The 18922-nt window shown below is 34.6% G+C and overlaps 2 protein-coding genes across 3 annotated transcripts; one reads left to right on the forward strand and one right to left on the reverse strand.

The window, feature by feature from the left end:
* Positions 1 to 4387: 4387 nt before the first annotated feature.
* LOC142523379 (uncharacterized) lies at positions 4388 to 7001 on the forward strand. 2 transcript variants are annotated; one of them, XM_075627159.1, is made up of 3 exons: positions 4388 to 4761; positions 6324 to 6555; positions 6756 to 7001. In XM_075627159.1, exons 1-2 carry the CDS (start codon positions 4525 to 4527, stop codon positions 6552 to 6554), a joined length of 468 nt encoding a protein of 155 aa, XP_075483274.1. In that variant the 5' UTR covers positions 4388 to 4524; the 3' UTR covers position 6555; positions 6756 to 7001. The 2 variants fall into 2 exon arrangements, with proteins under 2 accessions (XP_075483274.1, XP_075483273.1); XM_075627158.1 differs by having other exon boundaries at positions 4389 to 4761; positions 6784 to 7001.
* A 1363-nt stretch (positions 7002 to 8364) lies between these two features.
* Positions 8365 to 17221, reverse strand: LOC142521678 (E3 ubiquitin-protein ligase RKP-like). The gene is made up of 11 exons (XM_075624804.1): positions 16883 to 17221; positions 14728 to 16383; positions 13659 to 14489; positions 12436 to 12596; positions 11780 to 11918; positions 11312 to 11395; positions 10716 to 10997; positions 10474 to 10605; positions 10148 to 10347; positions 9719 to 9923; positions 8365 to 8990 (listed from the first exon to the last, which is right to left on the reverse strand). Exons 2-11 carry the CDS (start codon positions 16228 to 16230, stop codon positions 8688 to 8690), a joined length of 3840 nt encoding a protein of 1279 aa, XP_075480919.1. The 5' UTR covers positions 16231 to 16383; positions 16883 to 17221; the 3' UTR covers positions 8365 to 8687.
* Positions 17222 to 18922: the final 1701 nt, after the last annotated feature.

Here is an 18922-nt window from a genome sequence, read left to right on the forward strand (position 1 = left end):
TGGAGCTGGTCATGATGCAGTTGTAGAGTTAGATGGAAGATGAAGAATCTATCGTTGTCGAGTTTTGATATTGATAGATTTCCGTGTACATATTATTGCAGTTGAAAATTATTCATCTGAAAAACTTCCATGCGTCTCAGCCCTGGAGTAAGATGTCGTGTTGAAGCAACAACAAATTTGCGTGATTATTAAACCACTGATATAAGGTTTTGAATAGCATCCAACAAAGGAATCATTGGTAACTCGCGCGCAAACACCAATTTGGCATTGGTCCATTAGTTTTCATAATGTTATATGGAGACCAAGAAAATTTTTCTTGCTCATTTTTCTCGATCAATTATGCCCTCTGCATATTTTCTGATACCTAGATAGCTGTTTTTCTTCTATTTGTATAATTCATCAAACTCAACTTGCCTAAGCTTAGCAGCTCGCATAAACAATGCAATTCCACCTACCTTGAACTTCGTCCTTGACTTGAAGTTTTGTCCAAGATGCCACATGCAACGCCAGTGTCGTGCTTGCTTTTACACAAAGGCAAGACCATTGATGATTATTTTATACCTATCAAAAATAAAACTAGCTCATTGATGTATGTGATTTTTACGTGTTTTATTATGTCATTTTGAGTCTCATTCTTGTATGTTTTATTAATGTTACGTTTTTTTTAGTTCTTTTTATTTTATATAATGTAGTTGGTTGTCCATCACGTGTTTGGGTGGATTTGTAGAGACTTTATCAGAAAAGAGGAATTAAGAGCCTAAATTCGAGGAAGCAACGCTAGGGTGGATGAACTTGACCCTCCGGCACGCAAATGAGAAAATAACGAAGAAATTCGATCACGGTGCACTAGGGCGGATGAACTTGACAGCACTAGCGCGTTTGCGGAATTGAAAAAGAGAACTTTGCGTAGAGCTCGTGCTGCAGTGGATGAACTTGGCTGCCCTAGCACACTCGAAAAAAAAAATAGAACAAGAAGTCGAGCATCTAGCGCTAGGATGGATGAACTTGGCATTCCCAGCACGGTCCCAATATGAAATTATTTTGGTTGATTTGTTTAATATTTTTTTATGGCTACCTATATGGAAAGCCTAACATTCGAGTTTTAGGGCATTCATTCAAACCTTTTGAGAGATTTTATCATCTTGAGAGCAGCCGCATACAAGAGGACAATCCAGAGTCGAGGGAACCGAGCACGAAGTGAAGATTTCTTGCAACGACTCCTGGTTCTCGTTCTTCTTTTTATATCTTTTGAAAGTATTGTTTAACATAATGTTAAGATTGTGTGTATCAGATATAAATGTTGTCTCGGATGTTGTAACCATGTGACACCATACAACATAATAATATAACGTACAAATAAATAACTAAAGTAACACATAGCTATTATGTATTTGTGCGATGTCTCAAGGCAAAATATCACTAGAAAAGAAATCGATTTTACAAAACTAATACTAGTGAAGAAACGAAAAACTATCATCCTTAACAAGTCAAAGAAGTAAATTGCATCTTAAATATCAGTAAAAAATAACCAAACACAAAAATACAAATCTATGTGGCTCAAATTTGAGCAACAAAACATTCTTCAATCAACATTTTATAAGGGTGTTGTCTTCAAATATCTCCAATACGTCACGACAACATAGTGAAACATCGATGCTTCTTCTTTGCGATTTCTTCAAAGAAATCTTTCTTTTTTATCTCGTATCTCGCACATCTCGTTTTCTTTGGTGCAAACAATATACTCCAATATATATAGGTTTATGTTGATCTTAATAGTATTTCTTGAATAAATTTTTAAACGATAAAGAAGTAGTCTTTCGTTAGAAAACAAATTCTTTTAAACAAAAAAGATCAAAACTAGAGTTTAAGAAACTCAATATTTTAGAAAGACAAAACTCTTATGCAATATCTTATCAAAAAAAAAATTTAAGGAATTGTGTTTTTCAATGCAAGTTACGTTTCCTTTCATCTTTAATTAAGAAATATTGTTTAATTTTGGTTTTGATAATTTCATGATGATGCTTAGTGGCTGAACTCTTTTATTTGTTGGGATTTTAAGATGTCCTACTCCGAGATGTTGTTTTATCTAACTATTCGACATTTGATTCATACTTGATTGTGTGTGTGTGTGTTTTTTTTTTTAATAATTAATGTGTAGCTGACTTTGATAATATTTTATATTGTGTATGGAGTCGAAATAATAGTTTGTAATAAGAACGACTAATATAATTCGTGGATTTAAAATTTATATAGATATATGAAATTGAATACATGTTGATAGTACTAGTCTAATAGATCAAAAGCTACGAGATTCTATAAATCATGAATGTATTCACTTTTGATAGATATTAGAATACATTTAATTATTTCAGCGTGTTGAGTTAGTTTAGCATATCCTGATAGAATGTGCTAATAATTTAGAGAATTCTGTTAAAAGTATGAATAAATGTCGAATTTAATTATATGAATTAATGCTAGGTTGGTGAACCATGATTCCCAACAAATTCATTTCCAATTGATTATTAACATTCATTTTAATTGATTGTTTTCATTTATTCACTGAATTATATTTTCTTTGAATTTAGTAGATAAATCGCAATTTAAAATATCGTTTATACTCTATTAAAAATTGTTTATGAAAATAACAATTGTGTGATACAATTCAAGTAATTTTCCAAAAACCAAGTCCAAGATGCTTCGCTTTTTGAATCGACAACTACCCGAGCAATAAGATATTGATGGTGGTTTCTATCTTGTGTACTGCCTATCATTCAAATACTCACAATCAACAACTATCTTCTTCCTCGTATAAGTAAATCATGCGATACATGCATGGTATGCCAAAAACATGTATTTGAAGCTACCATCTTCGTTATTCAAATGTGTTGTCACCCTGGATTCACATCTTCAATCATCTAAAATTAACGATACAATCTGATTTCCGTTATATTCGGACTCTAGAAATCTGAAAATGAAATAGGAGATAAAAGAGTACGTATAGATACAGAGGCGGAGGCACATACGTATGTACCCGGGCCAATTTTTTTAAAAAAATTTATATGTAAATTTTGTATAGTTTTTGGAATAATATGATAGTAGCCCGAGTAGATCAATTTAAAATATTAAAAGATTCTACGGTTTTAAAATTCTAGTCCGGGTAGAATCATATTTCTGGCTCCACCACTGTATAGATAATAGAATATTAGATATACTAAACAATTATTTAACAAAAAAAATCAGAATATTTCCTAAAAAAATCAGAATATCTCACATTACAAGCGGTATACAGCAACTTCAGATCATTAATTACATATGAAGGGCAAAACAAATATAATTAATTTAAATGCTTTACTACTCCATAAAAAAATTAATGCTTTTAAATAATATTTTTTAACTAACGAGTAGGTCTCTTATGAGACAGTCTCACGGATCTTTATCTGTGAGACGGGTCAACCCTACCGATATTCACAATAAAAAGTAATATTCTTAACATAAAAAGTAATATTTTTTTATGAATGACACAAATAAGAGATCCGTCTCACAAATACGACCCGTGAAATCGTCTCACACAAGTTTTTGCCTTAACTAAATATGCCTCTTCTTTGTGTTATATATATATTTGCTTAACCGAGCCGATTCGGGACCCAAAAAGTCTTGGATCGGTTCAAAATCAGTTTCAGTTTCTTGGATAAAACCTTAGAACTAATCCGAACCGTGAAACCGGTTCGTGTGTGTATATATATATATATATATATATATTAATTAGAGTTTATGGGGTTTTTAAAGTATTTGGGCTCCTCATTGGGCTAAATAAACTTATTTATAATTTAATTTAATCAATAGTAATAATAACTTTTTGGTTTCCATTTAAATTATAATAATTGGGCACTACCTTAGTTCTTAACCATACATCACAATAAATAAATGTTAGAATCGAGTATTAAAAGGATTTATAAGTAGAAATACACAAATTATTTTATTTTAAACACAACTATAAAGTTTTTTTAAAAAAATTAATTAAGATTAATTTTAAGTTGATCAATTGATTTGAAACATACGACGACTTGATTAATATTAGACAAAAACTTGTGTGAGACGATCTCACGGTCGTATTTTGTGAGACATATCTATTATTTGGGTCATCAATGAAAAAATATTACTTTTAATGCTAGGAGTATTATTTTTTATTGTGAATATTAATAGGGTTACCCGTTTTACAGATAAAGATTCGTAAAATCAATTCACAGGAGACCTACTCTTAATATTTAACTCAAAACATCTATGAAAATGAAATAAATATTAAATTATTCTATTAAAAATGGTCTGAAACATAGATTCAAATAGTAAAGTAATTAACTTTTAAAAATAATTTTATAATATTCACCGGTCTGCTGTCAAATCCTTCTCTTCTCCGCTTCTCCCTCACACTTACCTTTGATTACTTTCTTTGTTTCTTGTTTTCTTTCGATGTTTTCCCCGTTTACTTTGTAGAATTCAATTGAATTTATTGGAGTTGACGGGGGAATGGAGCAGTTTGTAGATGAATTTATCATACAAAGCTTCAAAATCCCATGGCTGATATGGATCCATCTTATTGTTACAGTTCTTCTCGTCATGCTCCTCTTTTTTGGGTTCACTGTCTTCACGTCAGATGATTCTATCAGCCCGTATTCCGCCACAGCTGCTTCGCCGTCAACTTACTCCGCCACTGCCGTCCCAACCCATCTCAGTAAACCCAGTTCTTCCAATAGGAAATCCAAGGTTAGGTGATTATCATTTTCTTTTGTTTTGGCAGTTTTATTTGATGGTTTGGGGAAAACATTCGAGCATTATGAGGTCGCCATTTGTATTCTTGATTTGTGGTTAAGGAAAATATGTTACTTGATGGTAGGTTTTCTTGCTGATTATGCCCTCTTTAGCTGTGTAAAAGATTGTGATTGCGATATCCTACAAAATTGATCAATTATCTCGAAAAAGTGGGGGCTAATGAATTTGGGTTTGCTTTGCTTTTGTGATAGTCAACTCAGTGCAAGGGATGATTCGAGAAAATGTTACAATTGGGTCACATTGTGAACTGGATTAAGGCAGCAATAAAAATCATTTAGAGCGGGCTACGGTGGTCCGAGGTTGTGATAGATTAGCTCCGCAAGTAATTAAGAGGGACCGATAAACTTGAGGGTTATCCTACCTATAATAACTCTAGGCTTTTGTGTTTGTGTTTGAGCTCTCCACTTGGCTAGATGGCCTAACATGGAGTCAAAATCCTGAATTTATTTATTACAGTCTCCTTTTTATAATACTTCGAGGATTTTTTCTAAGAACAATTCAAGAAGCTTATTGCTACTTCGAGTGAGCAAAAACTTTTGGCTGGTTATTTATGTGTCGGGGATCTAACTTCTCGAGAATAATAATTTTTCGGAGACTAATTAAAAAATGAGTTTTGTCCTCTCTTCTCTATATTTGGTGGTATTTATGCATAAGAAGGATGTCTAGCGTCCCCTGAATTTTTAATTAAGCAGAATGAGTTAAAACTTTGAATTTCTCTGAGAAAACTGATGAAGTTTGAGTTAGAAGAAAGATTATGTTCCAAGGTTGAAAAATATTCATTTTTTTGTGAATATAATGCACAGCTGGGAGGTGCTGGTCATGATGCTTAAAATACCATAGTTTTGCTAGAGCCTAAAAGTAATGCTCTAGCCAGCTGAGTAAATGCCTCGGAAGAGAACTTTGAGATTTTGATCAAACTAATCTAGCTGCCCGGTCAAGTAGCATACATTATCGAAATAGTTTGTTATTTTAAGATCATTCTGGTTATTAATTTTTTATTTCCTGCAAATTAAGGAATTCCATATCTATGTTGAATATTTAACTTTGGAGAATTAAGCTTGCGTAATTATGTTGGTGACCTGAATGTATCGATCTGAATTTGTTCGAGTACCCTCTCAAAGATAAATGATTAAGATGTTCGTTCTACTGTATGATCTTTATATTAGGATGTAAAGAAGTCGGATTGAGCCGAATACATGCATACTGCTATTTTCAAGCCTCATTTTATTAGGGCAGATCCTGGTTTTGAACCTAGTTTATGATATCATTGTACATGTTAAGTTTACAAGCGGCTGATGAGGCATAGGAAAAAAAACTGGAACAAATTAGTTTGAGTTTGATAAATTTGCTCGTAAAGAAAACTCATTTGCACTCATTGAGTCTATCTTGATAAGTAGATGATAGTTAGTAGTTCTTGTAGATATTTATGTTAATTTGATTTGATTGGATTTGATTTGATGGGATAATACACCATGCTAAAGCTGTTATCCTGGTAGGTGGATGACATGAGGGTTAGGAGGGATGCCGGAACAAGTGGAGGGACTGGTAGAGATGAAGATCAAATTGTAGAAGAACCTTCAGGGAAAGATTCAATATTCTCGAGGATTTTCCGACATCCAAACCATCCTTGCAGCTATCTCGGTCTAGCAAAGGAAGCACTTTTCAAGTGTTTTGGCTTTGATTCCAGTTCCGACTCCCCAAGCCGTCAGCATGAAAAACAGGAATAATGTGAGTTCATGTCTTGTTTCCCTGTCTTTCAAACACACCCAAAAGGAAAAAAAATTGCAAGTTATCATGAAATGCTCGGCAATTGTTTAAATTCACAGAACATTCCTTTTATATATGCGAGGAGCTGCAAAGAATTACAAGGATCTTATTATAATGTACATTTTGCTACATTGAAAAGTTTCATTTCTTTAGTTTGATAGGAATTGGTGTCGACTTCGTGTTCTGCAGGCACAAATTTTTGAAGCCTTTTGAGACAATGATGGTGGGTGATGTCGAAACGGCGTTATTTCATGGAGGATTGTTTGCAAATGGCTGAATTAGGTGTCAAAGCATTTGTAGATATTGAAATTCTAGTTTGTCTTGACACGAGTTAGGAGATGTTCTTTAATGTAATCTACTAACACTGACTGACAACCTCCTATTGATTCATTTGTAGCATTTCAGCCTATTTCCCGTATTTTCCATTTGCTGATCTCTTTGTTAATTCAAAAGCATTTCATCCAAAAACACAATCTTAAAGAGGCTGGCATGAATTAGAATCATCAAAATAGGTTAGATCTTCCGAGTTGGCCTGCCCCGCAAATCGCGGGTTTCAGGCTAGCCTTGTCAGGTCTGTATAACATACCTAAAAATTGGTTGGCCTATCTAACTTGAATGCTAATTTGCCATCAACTCACATACTTTCTATTGTGAAATTAAATTATAGTATGCATATTTCATATCTAAGTTTTGGGAAAACTGAATTGTATTTTGTGTAGGTGACATCTTCCAGATGCTATCGTTGAGCCACACTTGGTTTCGTCACAGGTCAGTATGAAATATAACAAATAAATTTACTATATAACCCGTTATTACAAACAAGATAATCGTTTTTTGGGAATTGACCATGACACGTATCAAAAGTATTTTTTTATGGCATCCTAGCTTTCAGGTTTGAATAGTTCTCTTCTGAGACGGTCTCACGAATCTTTATCTCTGAGACGGGTCAACCCTATCGATATTCACAATAAAAAGTAATACTGTTAGCATAAAAAATAATATTTTTTCATAAATGACCCAAATAAGATATCTGTTTCACAAAATACGACCCGTGAGATCGGCTCACACAAGTTTTTGTCCTAAAATTCTCAATCGACTTCTCTTTAGAGATGAAAGATCAAAAAAACAATTCAAAAAAATTACACAATCATAATTTTACTAAATTGTCAACAAACAACAATAAAATCACATTGTGTTAAATTGTCTTAGTACATTAGTATTTTTAACGAATTAGTAATTTATTATAGACAAGAGAGGACCAAATTCATAAAAAAATCCTCCGAAAATTTATTGTTTTGTTAAAGATGTTTTTTTATTTTATTGTATTATATATGTTAAAGATGTTTTTTTATTTTATTGTATTATATATGTTAAAGATGTTTTTTTATTTTATTGTATTATATATGGTGAAACCTACCATAGCCCGAACTTTTTTCTGGATTTTCTATGTTCAAACCCCTTTCCCTTGATACATGCAACTGTGTGTCACCTCAAACCATTTTTGTGTTAACGATACCATTACATGACCCTCCACCGGCGTCCTGGCTCCCGAATGTAGTTCTCAAGTTCAAGCCATAATTTATTATCATCTTAAGTTTCTTACGACTCGAGACGAACATGTTGAACCATCCCAGGAAAAGCAAAAGCCGTATCTTCTGTTCATGGTTCATACTAGGAAGAGCACAAGGTGTCCGAAGCGTAGATACTTGATTACCATTGGATTATGCGATAGTCACAGGTATAGGCCACACAACACAACAATGAACAATATAAAGAGACTTGAAAAGATTTCATTTCCCACAATTCAAAATTACACCTCATATTTACAAGGCAATGCCCTCACATTTGGCTACAAAATTCATCAATCCATAGGATTGAATCCTTTCAGTTTTATTCACCTTTTCAAGCCAATAAATACACTATGCACCAGCACCTATAAAATAAAATAAAATACCTTATGATTTCATTTCAAATTTGCCTTCTGCTGTCTCTTTTTCCTTTGAGATGTTATTCTATATATGAGAACTACTTAGTATATATAACAAACTGCTGTACCTTCTACACCGAAACGAAATCCTACCTTTTGGAAGATTTCAAACAAGTTTAGAATCTAGCTTAACAACCTCAGCAACTGCTGCATTGCAAAAGAAGCATCTTGGGCAATTGAGGAGGTGCCTTGATATGCAACTGTAGCAAGAAATATGAGAACAAGGTACGAAACAAGCATTTGCTTCTTTAGTATAACATATGCAGCATATACGATCATCAGTTTCTGATCCTCCCCCATTCATCCTCTTCTCAAGCGCTTGCAACTCTGTCTGACAGATCAAAAGACTTGAGAAATTCTCCAATTTTGCCAAATTATCTATATAATCTTCCCCTTTGAACGAGCTCGCCTAAAAAAATTATAGACAAATCATTTACGAAAGCCCACATCAAAATATCAAGAAAAGAGATGATTTGTTTGGAACAGTTACTTTGTAAATGTATGGGAGCCGTACCACCACCTACATATATGGGATAGCCCTCAAGCCGAAATAGGTATTATATTCCAAAACATAAGAAAAATGAAGCTAAAATGAGCATCTAACCCTACGAGATTTGTCCTAACTCTTAAAACTCTGAGATGCGCAATTACATTGAACTCCCTGAACAATCACTGATATTTGTAGTCGTATATATAATTAACTCGTCTATCAAATGCGTGATTTTTCAAGGGAAAAAAGATGGGAAAAGCAGATAACAAAATAAAGTTCTCACCCCTGTCCCCAAGTATATTTTGGTTTCCCTTTTACCCTCTTTTCGCTTGAACTTTTCTTCCTTCCTATTAATAACACAAAATAACAACCCCCGACCATGATCTCCAAGCCATATTTTTACAACAGATTTTCTCATTTATTAAACATTCATTATTTTTATTTATTTTGATGAGAAAATATTATGTTTACCAATGATAAAACTACCAATATATTATTACAAGATATAGATGGAACTATGACCATAAAAATAACACAGCTTTATATCATGATCCCCAAGTTGCTGAAGGCGTTCATGTGAATAAAATAATATGAAATTGGTGGAAGAAAAAAAGCCAATATACACATACCGATACCAAATTACGTACCCTGTTATAATCAAGTAGACTTTGAAATCCATAGAGAATAATATCAGCACAGTCCATGCTAGCAAAGATTGCAACAATATCATTTTGATCTCTATCGTCCTCCTCTCTAATAGCATCCAACAAATTCAAAATAATGCCAGCAAGAGGCGCTAAAATCGTGCCCTTGTTGACCTTTTCAGAGGATTGGCCAGGTCTCCTAAGTGATCTGTAAATCACCATGAAACAGATGTCATATTGTTGTTCCACAAATTAAACGAGATAAATACATCATACATTAGCATTACAACCTAAGGTTCTTAATTTCAGATTGAATCATTCATTGAACGTCAATAAATAAAAAATAAAAGAGAAATGGAAAACAAAATTCAGCAAAAGACTCTCTGCGCAAGAATAAAGCAAGAGTCTATATATATTCACACAAAACCTTACATGTCAAAAACTTCAGGATCAATTGCACCAATTAATTGGTTCAATATAAAGACAATCAACTCAGTCAGCCTTCGCAAATTTGTATCGATTCCTGTCAGAAAAGCTTGAGGTACTTCATGCGTACAAAATTCTAATATCCTTGCAAGGTTGCACGAAAGATCAAATATAACTCCACATTTCCTGTGCTGAAAATCCATTGCCTGGAAACATTGCATCAATCAATTTCAAATCAGACAAAAAAGAAAGGAATGAGGTATCAAAAGATTAATTTCAAATCAGATTTTAAAAAAAAGAAAGCAATGAGATATAAAAAGAACAATTAATACCTTGTAATTTTCTTGCATTTCCCGTATAGAAATAGAGAATTCAGTCATCGCCCAGCTGAGAGTATTAAATAAGCGATTGAGAAAAGATGAAAATAATTTATCATCGCTGGCGCAAGCTTCCCGCAACAATTTCTAGTTCAACAGACAATTTGAACAAGAGAGTGCATTTAATACAAGAGATGACTAAATCCAGAAACAATGCGGTATGTGAGTATTATAATGAGGCATATATTCAGAATTACCTTAAATAATACAGATGAAGACGATGACTCTCCATGTTTTGAAAACCTAAAGCCAGAACCCTTACATAACCTTAAAAGTATATTAGTTACAGGGATCCAGGACCGATTATCAAATGCTGACAATAAAGCTTTTGGCATTCTCAGGGTTGCTGCTTTATTGCATTCAAAAGCAGCTAAAAATTCCTTGTGCTGTACCAATGCAGAAATAGACTGGAGAAGAAGATCCCTAAGCTCAGCGCTGGAGATCCTTGGATCATTAAAGTGGGTAACAACAAAAGTAACCTGAGAAACAGAAAGTCCATCATTTAACGACAATTCGACTGAGGTACTAGCTAACTTTTAGTGGCAGGATCTGCAATCTCTTGTTTTAACAGTCAGCAATCTTCTGTGGCATAAGTAATTTAAAGAAGAAACACAATTATAAGTCATCCAAGTGTGTAATGACTTTTCTTTTGAAATATTTCAGACTCCAATTTTAGGTGGAGCAAATTGGGAGAATAAGAGCAAGTTCAAAACCCCCCCACCCCCCACCCCGTTGCCCCAACCCCAACATTCAAAAAAAGAGAAGAGAACGGATGACGAGATGAAGTGCATACAAATGAGGCAAGCCCCTGCTTGATTAATATTGTCGCAGGAACAAATGGAGGATCACTCTTACGCAGAACATGAAAGCAATCCACCTGCAAGAAGCAAAGAAATGATTTGATTAAAAAAAGGACAATTCAATTTCCCCAGAGACACTTCAAAGTAATGTTGAATGAATATCCCAAGACCCAACTTGAAAATAGAACACCAGGGGGTACACTAAATTAAGTAATATAAATAAAACTTAAGGGAGGAAAACTAGGAGTTCTATTTGCTTCAATATTTTAAATCTGGAAAGGTCATCAAAGATATTGAGTGACATATCTGTTTTCAAAAAACCTTCCCGAGCACAGAAAACATATATCTTTCAGACAAACCATGAACAGAATGTTCAAATAATGTTTGGAAAGGAAAATACAGTATCTCAGCAACAGAAAGAAGACAAAATGTGTCAATAGACATGAAAAAGGAGACAATACCATAGTTTCCAAATAATACTCAGGAATGTATATGAAGATCGAGTCCATTTTGCTAAGAACTAGAAGCAACTGCACAATCCACATGCATACAGCATACATCCCCCTCTGCTTCCAACGCGAGAAAAGAGAAAGGCGATACCTGTCAAATGGCATTACTTGGCATATTAGGTATATTGAGCATATTGATTTATCTAATTAAAATGTTCCCCCAAAGTAATTTTCAAAAAATTTCTCAAAAGCGATTCTTCTCCCACGAAAAAACAATCGGTTTCTGTTCCTTTCAAATTAAATTTTCCACCTGCCACGGTATTAGCAGGTAACTTCTGTAACCAATGTCTAACCACCTCAGCCATTGATAATACTTTTTTCATTTCGTGGCATTGAATTTCAAACACATAATATCAATTATAACAGTTTTGCTCGCATCATCAAATATCTCTCTTTGCTATCAATTAGTACTTCAATTCTATCTAGCGAAGAATAAAAATTTTATTTATAAATCATCTGGATAAACCCTGGTGAAGTAAGAGAGAAGACAGCTGAAGGAAACTGAAAAAATGAGTAAAAGAAATGTAGAACCTGAAGGAAGAGGAAAGAATTAGTACAATTAACTGATTATACATACAAAAATTATATGTCCAAACAGGTATTAGTACCAGGCACAATGTCTGACACAGTCCATAACCTCTTCCCTGTAAACACTGCGAGCTTCCTTCAACCGCTTCACCTGGTCCTCATAAATGCTCTCTTTGATTTGTCTGTCTGTCTCCTCCAAGAGTATAATCGATTGTGACTGACGAGACATGAAAGATGACACCTAGAATGCAAAGATTATCCTTTTAAAAAGTGTTCCAATAAGTTTTCCCCTGAGACAGATATAAAAATACATGTGTTCTGCACCTTATCATACCTGTGACCAACCATGTTTGGCCATTGCTGTGTTTCTTAAGAGTAACAGGGAGAGAGAAAAGAATTAAAAAATGTAAAATATGCCCAACATAGACCGACAGACCAGAAGCCCATGCACACAAGTTTCAAACTGATTGAATAGAGGAGCAGCGACATGGATAGTCACTGACATGATTTTCAAAGGAAGAAATGGTAAAGGAATGATGCAGAATTCCTAAACAGTCAACATATATAAATATCTTGTCAGCATATTAAATATTAATTATAGCTCCCCCATCAGCATAGCTCCTACTCTGTTCAGAGCAATTGTTCCCGGAAAAAAAAAACTTAAACCAGCAAACTAAACATGGATAGATTATTTACCATGACATTTTCCTGCACCCAAGCCGTAAATTTATAGTCAAATATTCCATGAAAAAGTGGCTGTCAACCAAGAACGTGCACAGGCATGTTACTTGAATATTCCACCACCGCCTTGATTTATAGTCCCAATTCCAATTTTGCTTTTTGTAAAAAAATTTAAATAAAGGTAAACATGTAGTTTTATTATGAAAGAGCATCTCCAGTACTCAATTAAAGAGAGGAAAACTGATGCTGAGCCTCATTAAATATCACAGGTCCAGAGTTCAGTTTATGCCAATAGAAAAAGAACGGAAACACAAAGTAGTTACAGATTACTGAGTAGATTCAGGACATGCTGATTTTGCATTCCAGAAGCGGAAGGGGGAAAAAGGTTATCAAACCATACATTCTAAAATATTTATACAGCACTATGAGCATTGGCGGAGAATGCAGTGATACTAGATTTTTCTTTGTGTTCAAAAGTTGATCTAGCATCTTCTATCTTTACATTCAAAATGAAAATTGTTTAGCATTTTTTGCACATCACAGTACAGCAATCATATGAGGCAATATTATTGACCTAATCATATTCATGCCCAAAGAAAAAGAGGTGAACAGTTTAGCTGACCTGCTTAAAGTTTGGTTTTAGACCCAAATGATACAGCAAAAGCATAGCATCTAAAAGTTCCTCCTCCTTTAAAGTTGCTGAAGACAAAGTGTTATCCCTAGTTAACACTCTCAAGTTCTGCATAGGTCGAAAGGCAATCTCAGGATCGGAGTGGTCGCTAGTGCTTGGTTTATCAGCAATCTCATCATTAAGATTTCCTGCACTGCATTTAGCTGTAACATGAGTAGGTCTCTCTGAAATAGAGCTGCAACTTCCACGAGAACCTTTTGCTAAACATCTTATGGGATCTTTAATATTTTTTGATAGATCAACCTCACAAGTAAAACAACAACATGGTTTCTGCACAGTAAAATGCGTTACTCTGGTTTCTTCATCATCCGTGCACCCTTCTTCCCACCGAATAACTTCTTCTTCCTGATTATCGTTAACAGGATGATGCTTTGATATATGACCATAAGATCCTCCAAGCCTGGAAATATCAACTCGATGAGGATCATTCTTCAGAAAAAGGCCAGCTGGAAAACTTTGTTGGCCACCTCTGTGAAGGAAACCTACACCAGCTCCCGAATCAGTCCCATATCCCTTGATCCAGCCATAAATGTCATCCACATCAAAGCCTTCTGACAGAAAATGGAGAATAACAGTAAACAAGGAAACAAGAACTGAGTTGCTTGAAACTCCAGGGGGTGGTAAATTGTGATCTGCACCCCTGTTCTTCAGTAAAATATTCTGAAGAAATGTCCGAAACACCGAGCCAGGCAATTGAAGAGGTTCTACAGGTGGTATAAACTGCATAACCAAGCGACAGAGATCTCTTTGCTTCTCTTCTATCTGAATAAGGGTGCTAAACCATGTCATATAATGAAAAAAATTATTTAAGTTGCTTCAAATGAAAATTATGAGACTAGAGACCAGAAATAATTATGATAAGTAGCCAACAATAACAGAGATTATGGAGGCTAAAGAAAAAGTATCAGCTCAGCTTTCAAGGGGAAATAAAAGACCACGAATAACCTTCTATGAACACAGAGTATAGATGATGTAAATGTGAAAAGCATGCCAAGCACACCTTATTTACTGCTTCTGATATAGCATTCGTCGTCAGCACCATGCTATCCTCGTTATATATATCCTCACTCGAGCCAGGCCACCAAACAGAAGGAATCAGAAATTGGAGATCATTTTTGTTTGGACTTTTCCTTGAAAGGAATCCCTCAAACAAGAAATGAAAATCTGAAGACTTCCACCATAGGACCATTAATTCTTCTCGCCTTAAGATGTGGCATGCCAGAGCTAGATAAGCATATGATCCGGAATAAGGATACTCTGAAAGAACCAAGGAAGCTGTCTTACATTCAGATGAAAGCGCCTCTAGTACATGCTTTATCAATAATCTTGACTCCTCAAACTGAAGAAAGGAATCAAGCACTCTATCCAAAGTTACATAATCATGTGGTGGGTGGATTCCAAAAACTTCCATCATGAATGACAACAATGGACCATGTCCTATATATTCTGAACTCCCAATATCAGCATTGAGAGCAGAGAATAACGCTTCGCAAATTCCTTCAGAGACAGGATGACACAATGCTTCAAATGATGCAAATCTTTTCAGTCTTCTAAGCTTCTCAACAGCATTGATTTCTGCCCTTTCTAGACGTTGAATTTGTAACAACCTTGAAAAGCAATCAAAAAGGTTAGTAACAAAAGACTGTGAGGAGGGCGGGGCTTGAATGGGATGAAAGCCTTTGATGGGATATCTGAATGGGAGGCCTCCAAAATTCAACTGGCTTCGTTCACCTTGAGAAAGGGAAATGGCAGGATAATAACCCAATCCAGGGACCATCTTTCGAATCCCACCAAATGCAACTCCAAGTGAGATGCCATTCCTATAAAACAATATCTCGTCGCAATCCAAATCAATGCAACATCCAATCACATCACCAACAACCCAAGACTGACCATATGTCTCGGATTCCTTATTCCATTTACTGACCCTTTTACCGTCATACGCATAAGAATCATCTCCATCCCCAACACCTTTATGATCAGTAAAAGGGCAAGCAGAAGAGGCCCAACCAAGCTGCTGTATGCCACACGTTTCAAGTATCACTTCATACATCCATTTTCCTTTCCATACACAGGCATTGGCCCTTGCACTACTGAAAAGAGCATGGCTCTCCATCAGTAAAGATGGTTTAACAATTCGAATGTCACCAAAAATACTATATTCGTCAAGACAAACAACATGCCCGTCCAAATTATCACGTATTGTAGATACCCCATCTCTTATTGTGTTAAAAACTACATTTAATTGTGGATGATACTTGAGAAATTCATTCTTTATTATTGAACGGACGGCAGTGCGGTCAACAGGGCCTGTCAGTTGATTAATTGTTTTCTGAGGAAGATTAAAAACATGTTCGAGAGTTCTTTCCACAGATTGATCACCAAAATTATCACAATATGAAACAACACGGGGTTTGCAATAACTGTCCCTCCTATCCTCTTCATTCAACAGGATAGCCAATCCGGAAGAAAGCCCACCAGGCCAGGGACCTTCCTCGGCCATTGAAAGCAGAAGACAAGTACAAAACCCAAAGTCTGGAATGAAGTCAAAGAACACAAGTCACCGATTTCACTTGCTTGTTCAAGAAGATGGTTCGACTACAGAAAATTTCCCAGACGAATCCAACACGATATAAACCAGTTTCCTTTTCCGAACCTGGAAGCCCACAAAAACACAATTATTATCACCATATAGCCGTTGCAGCATTCTATTAGCATTATTTGACATCAAAATTAGAATTTAAAGCTATTCAACCCATTTAATCCTCAGAGACAAAAAAAAATAATAGACAGTCAAACGATGGATTCGTTATTAACCCTTTTGACCCACAACAACAACTCTCAGTAGTCAGTATCAAACAAAAATAAATAAGCACTTCTCAGCATCTTTAGAGACGACCAAACCCTTTCAAAATCAATCAAATCCATTCGACATTTCTCCTTCAATCTAATTCATCCATGTTATATCCAAAACAAGAACCCAAATCCCCGATATCTCTCTCGGTAAAAGAAGAGCAACAACTTGCCAAAGATTTTCATAAGCTCTTCCCATGATGACTCTCACAGTTAACAAAACACACCTCCTCAAAGCAGAGACTTTGTCTACTAATACCAGAGCAAAACAAAAAAAAATACAATAAATTAAAGAAACTTACAGGTGTTGAAGCCGTGAAAGATAGCAATACACACAAACGGAAGTACAAAGTAGGATGCAGCGACTTATCCGAACGGTAATTAATGGGGATAGAAAAGGCCGCTGCTGAATCACTAGGGTTCTTCACTATCGAAGAATGAGCTATAAATTAAAAAAAATAATAACAGTAACAGATTTTGATTTTAGGGTTTTGTGGCCAATTGGCGAGTGGATCATTTTCACCATCAGAAATGAAAATGGGTTTCACGGGGCCAGCCAACGCCTTCTCTCCGGTTCTGCTCCCCCAAAATAATCAAAGTTGCCACGTGGGTGCCATGAGGCTCAACCGGAGTCAAACGTCAGTAATAGCACCCGCATTGGTACATCCAAAATCACAGGTCCACATGCCGCATACACATTACATTAACACATTTATTCTTCCAGGTTCATTTTAACATTCATACTCATTATTTGTAGGTCCCGCTGTCCACTCATTCATCTTATTCTTACTTTAAATTAGAATAATTCAAAACACGTGGGGCCCGCGTGTCAGCAAATCAGCGACGGTTTCTAAATAGCCGTCACTAATTGTCCAATTTTTTTAAAAATAAACTGGGGCGTTCAAATGCCTACTCACCCATTTAACACCCCATCGTGGATGTCCTAATGAAGTGAACCTAACGATGAATGTTCCACTTCTCAATTTTGTGTCATATGATGTATTGTAATTCGAATTATAAATTTATTATTATGTATATATATTTTTAAAAAAAATCATTTATCGTCCCATAGCACCCAATAAATATAAGTATATTAAAAATTTTTTATATTAAATAATGTTTATGTGAAACATTTAGAAATTATATTAAAATATTAATGTTAAAAATATTTTTTACTTTACGATGATACAATCATTTGAAAATTCAAATGAACAGAGAAAGATAAATGAATATTTTATTGAAATATGCTAGTTATAAATAAACTACAAATTTTGTGACGACTCGAGATAATCTCATCGATAATTAACAATTAAATCACATATGTTGATACAATTTTTTTAAAAAAAATTAGTTTATACTGCGAGTTTTTTTTAATGACAACTTATTTAATTTTATTGATAAATTGTGAAATCACGTATCATATAACGTAGATACAAGAGATAAAATAAGATTATGAAGCAAACAGATACACATAATAGAATACATTATAAATGTCAGCGAGTCATCTACCAAAACTTCACGCATCAACAACAATATGAACACAAATTCAAATCATTTATATCTAAGCACAAACCTTTAGACTTTGCAAGAATATTACCATTTAAAACTCCATCAATAAGATCTCCAACAAGCTTACATATTGAACCAAAAAATAATCTTTGGAAAGAGTAAAATCGTGAACTCCATCGAGTAGCGCTAGCTCGTACCCAAGGACAAACTTGGTTAGCTCCAGAACCAGTCTCAACTTCTCATGATGCTATCAAATCAATAATCTCAGCTTCTTGAATTGATTTCGATTGAAATGGCATCTTGTGAAAGCCCCAACAAAATTGATAATTGAACTCAGGTTTGAAAAAAAAACATCACACATCACGCACCTCTTTAAAAATTGTAACTAAAGCAAGTTGTAACCTAAGAGCAAAACAATGAACATAACAAGCATGCGAACAATATTTAAAAAATAAAGCTTGTAATCCATTTCATTCATCTCGCATGTTGCTAGCACTATCATACCCTTGGTTTCTTAAATTTTCAGGAAGAGACTGTATCGATTCAATACATCACATATATACTTTTTCAAAGTCGATGCATTCATATTTTCAACATTCACAACTTCAAAAAAAAAAAGTTCTATTATGAACACATCTCGATCAACATATCTCAAAATTATAGTCATTTGTTCTTTATTAGATCCATCAACTGATTCATGTACAAGAATACAAAATTATGCAAACATCAGTTCCAAAACTAAAAGATAAAGCAAGACATACTAAGTTTGTAACCGATAGAATGATCCAATCAATTTGTCGTTGACATAAAAAGATAAAAACATTCAATATTAC

Source organism: Primulina tabacum, chromosome 13 (genome assembly GCF_025594145.1).
Source record: "Primulina tabacum isolate GXHZ01 chromosome 13, ASM2559414v2, whole genome shotgun sequence".
NCBI classification, from domain to species: domain Eukaryota; kingdom Viridiplantae; phylum Streptophyta; class Magnoliopsida; order Lamiales; family Gesneriaceae; genus Primulina; species Primulina tabacum.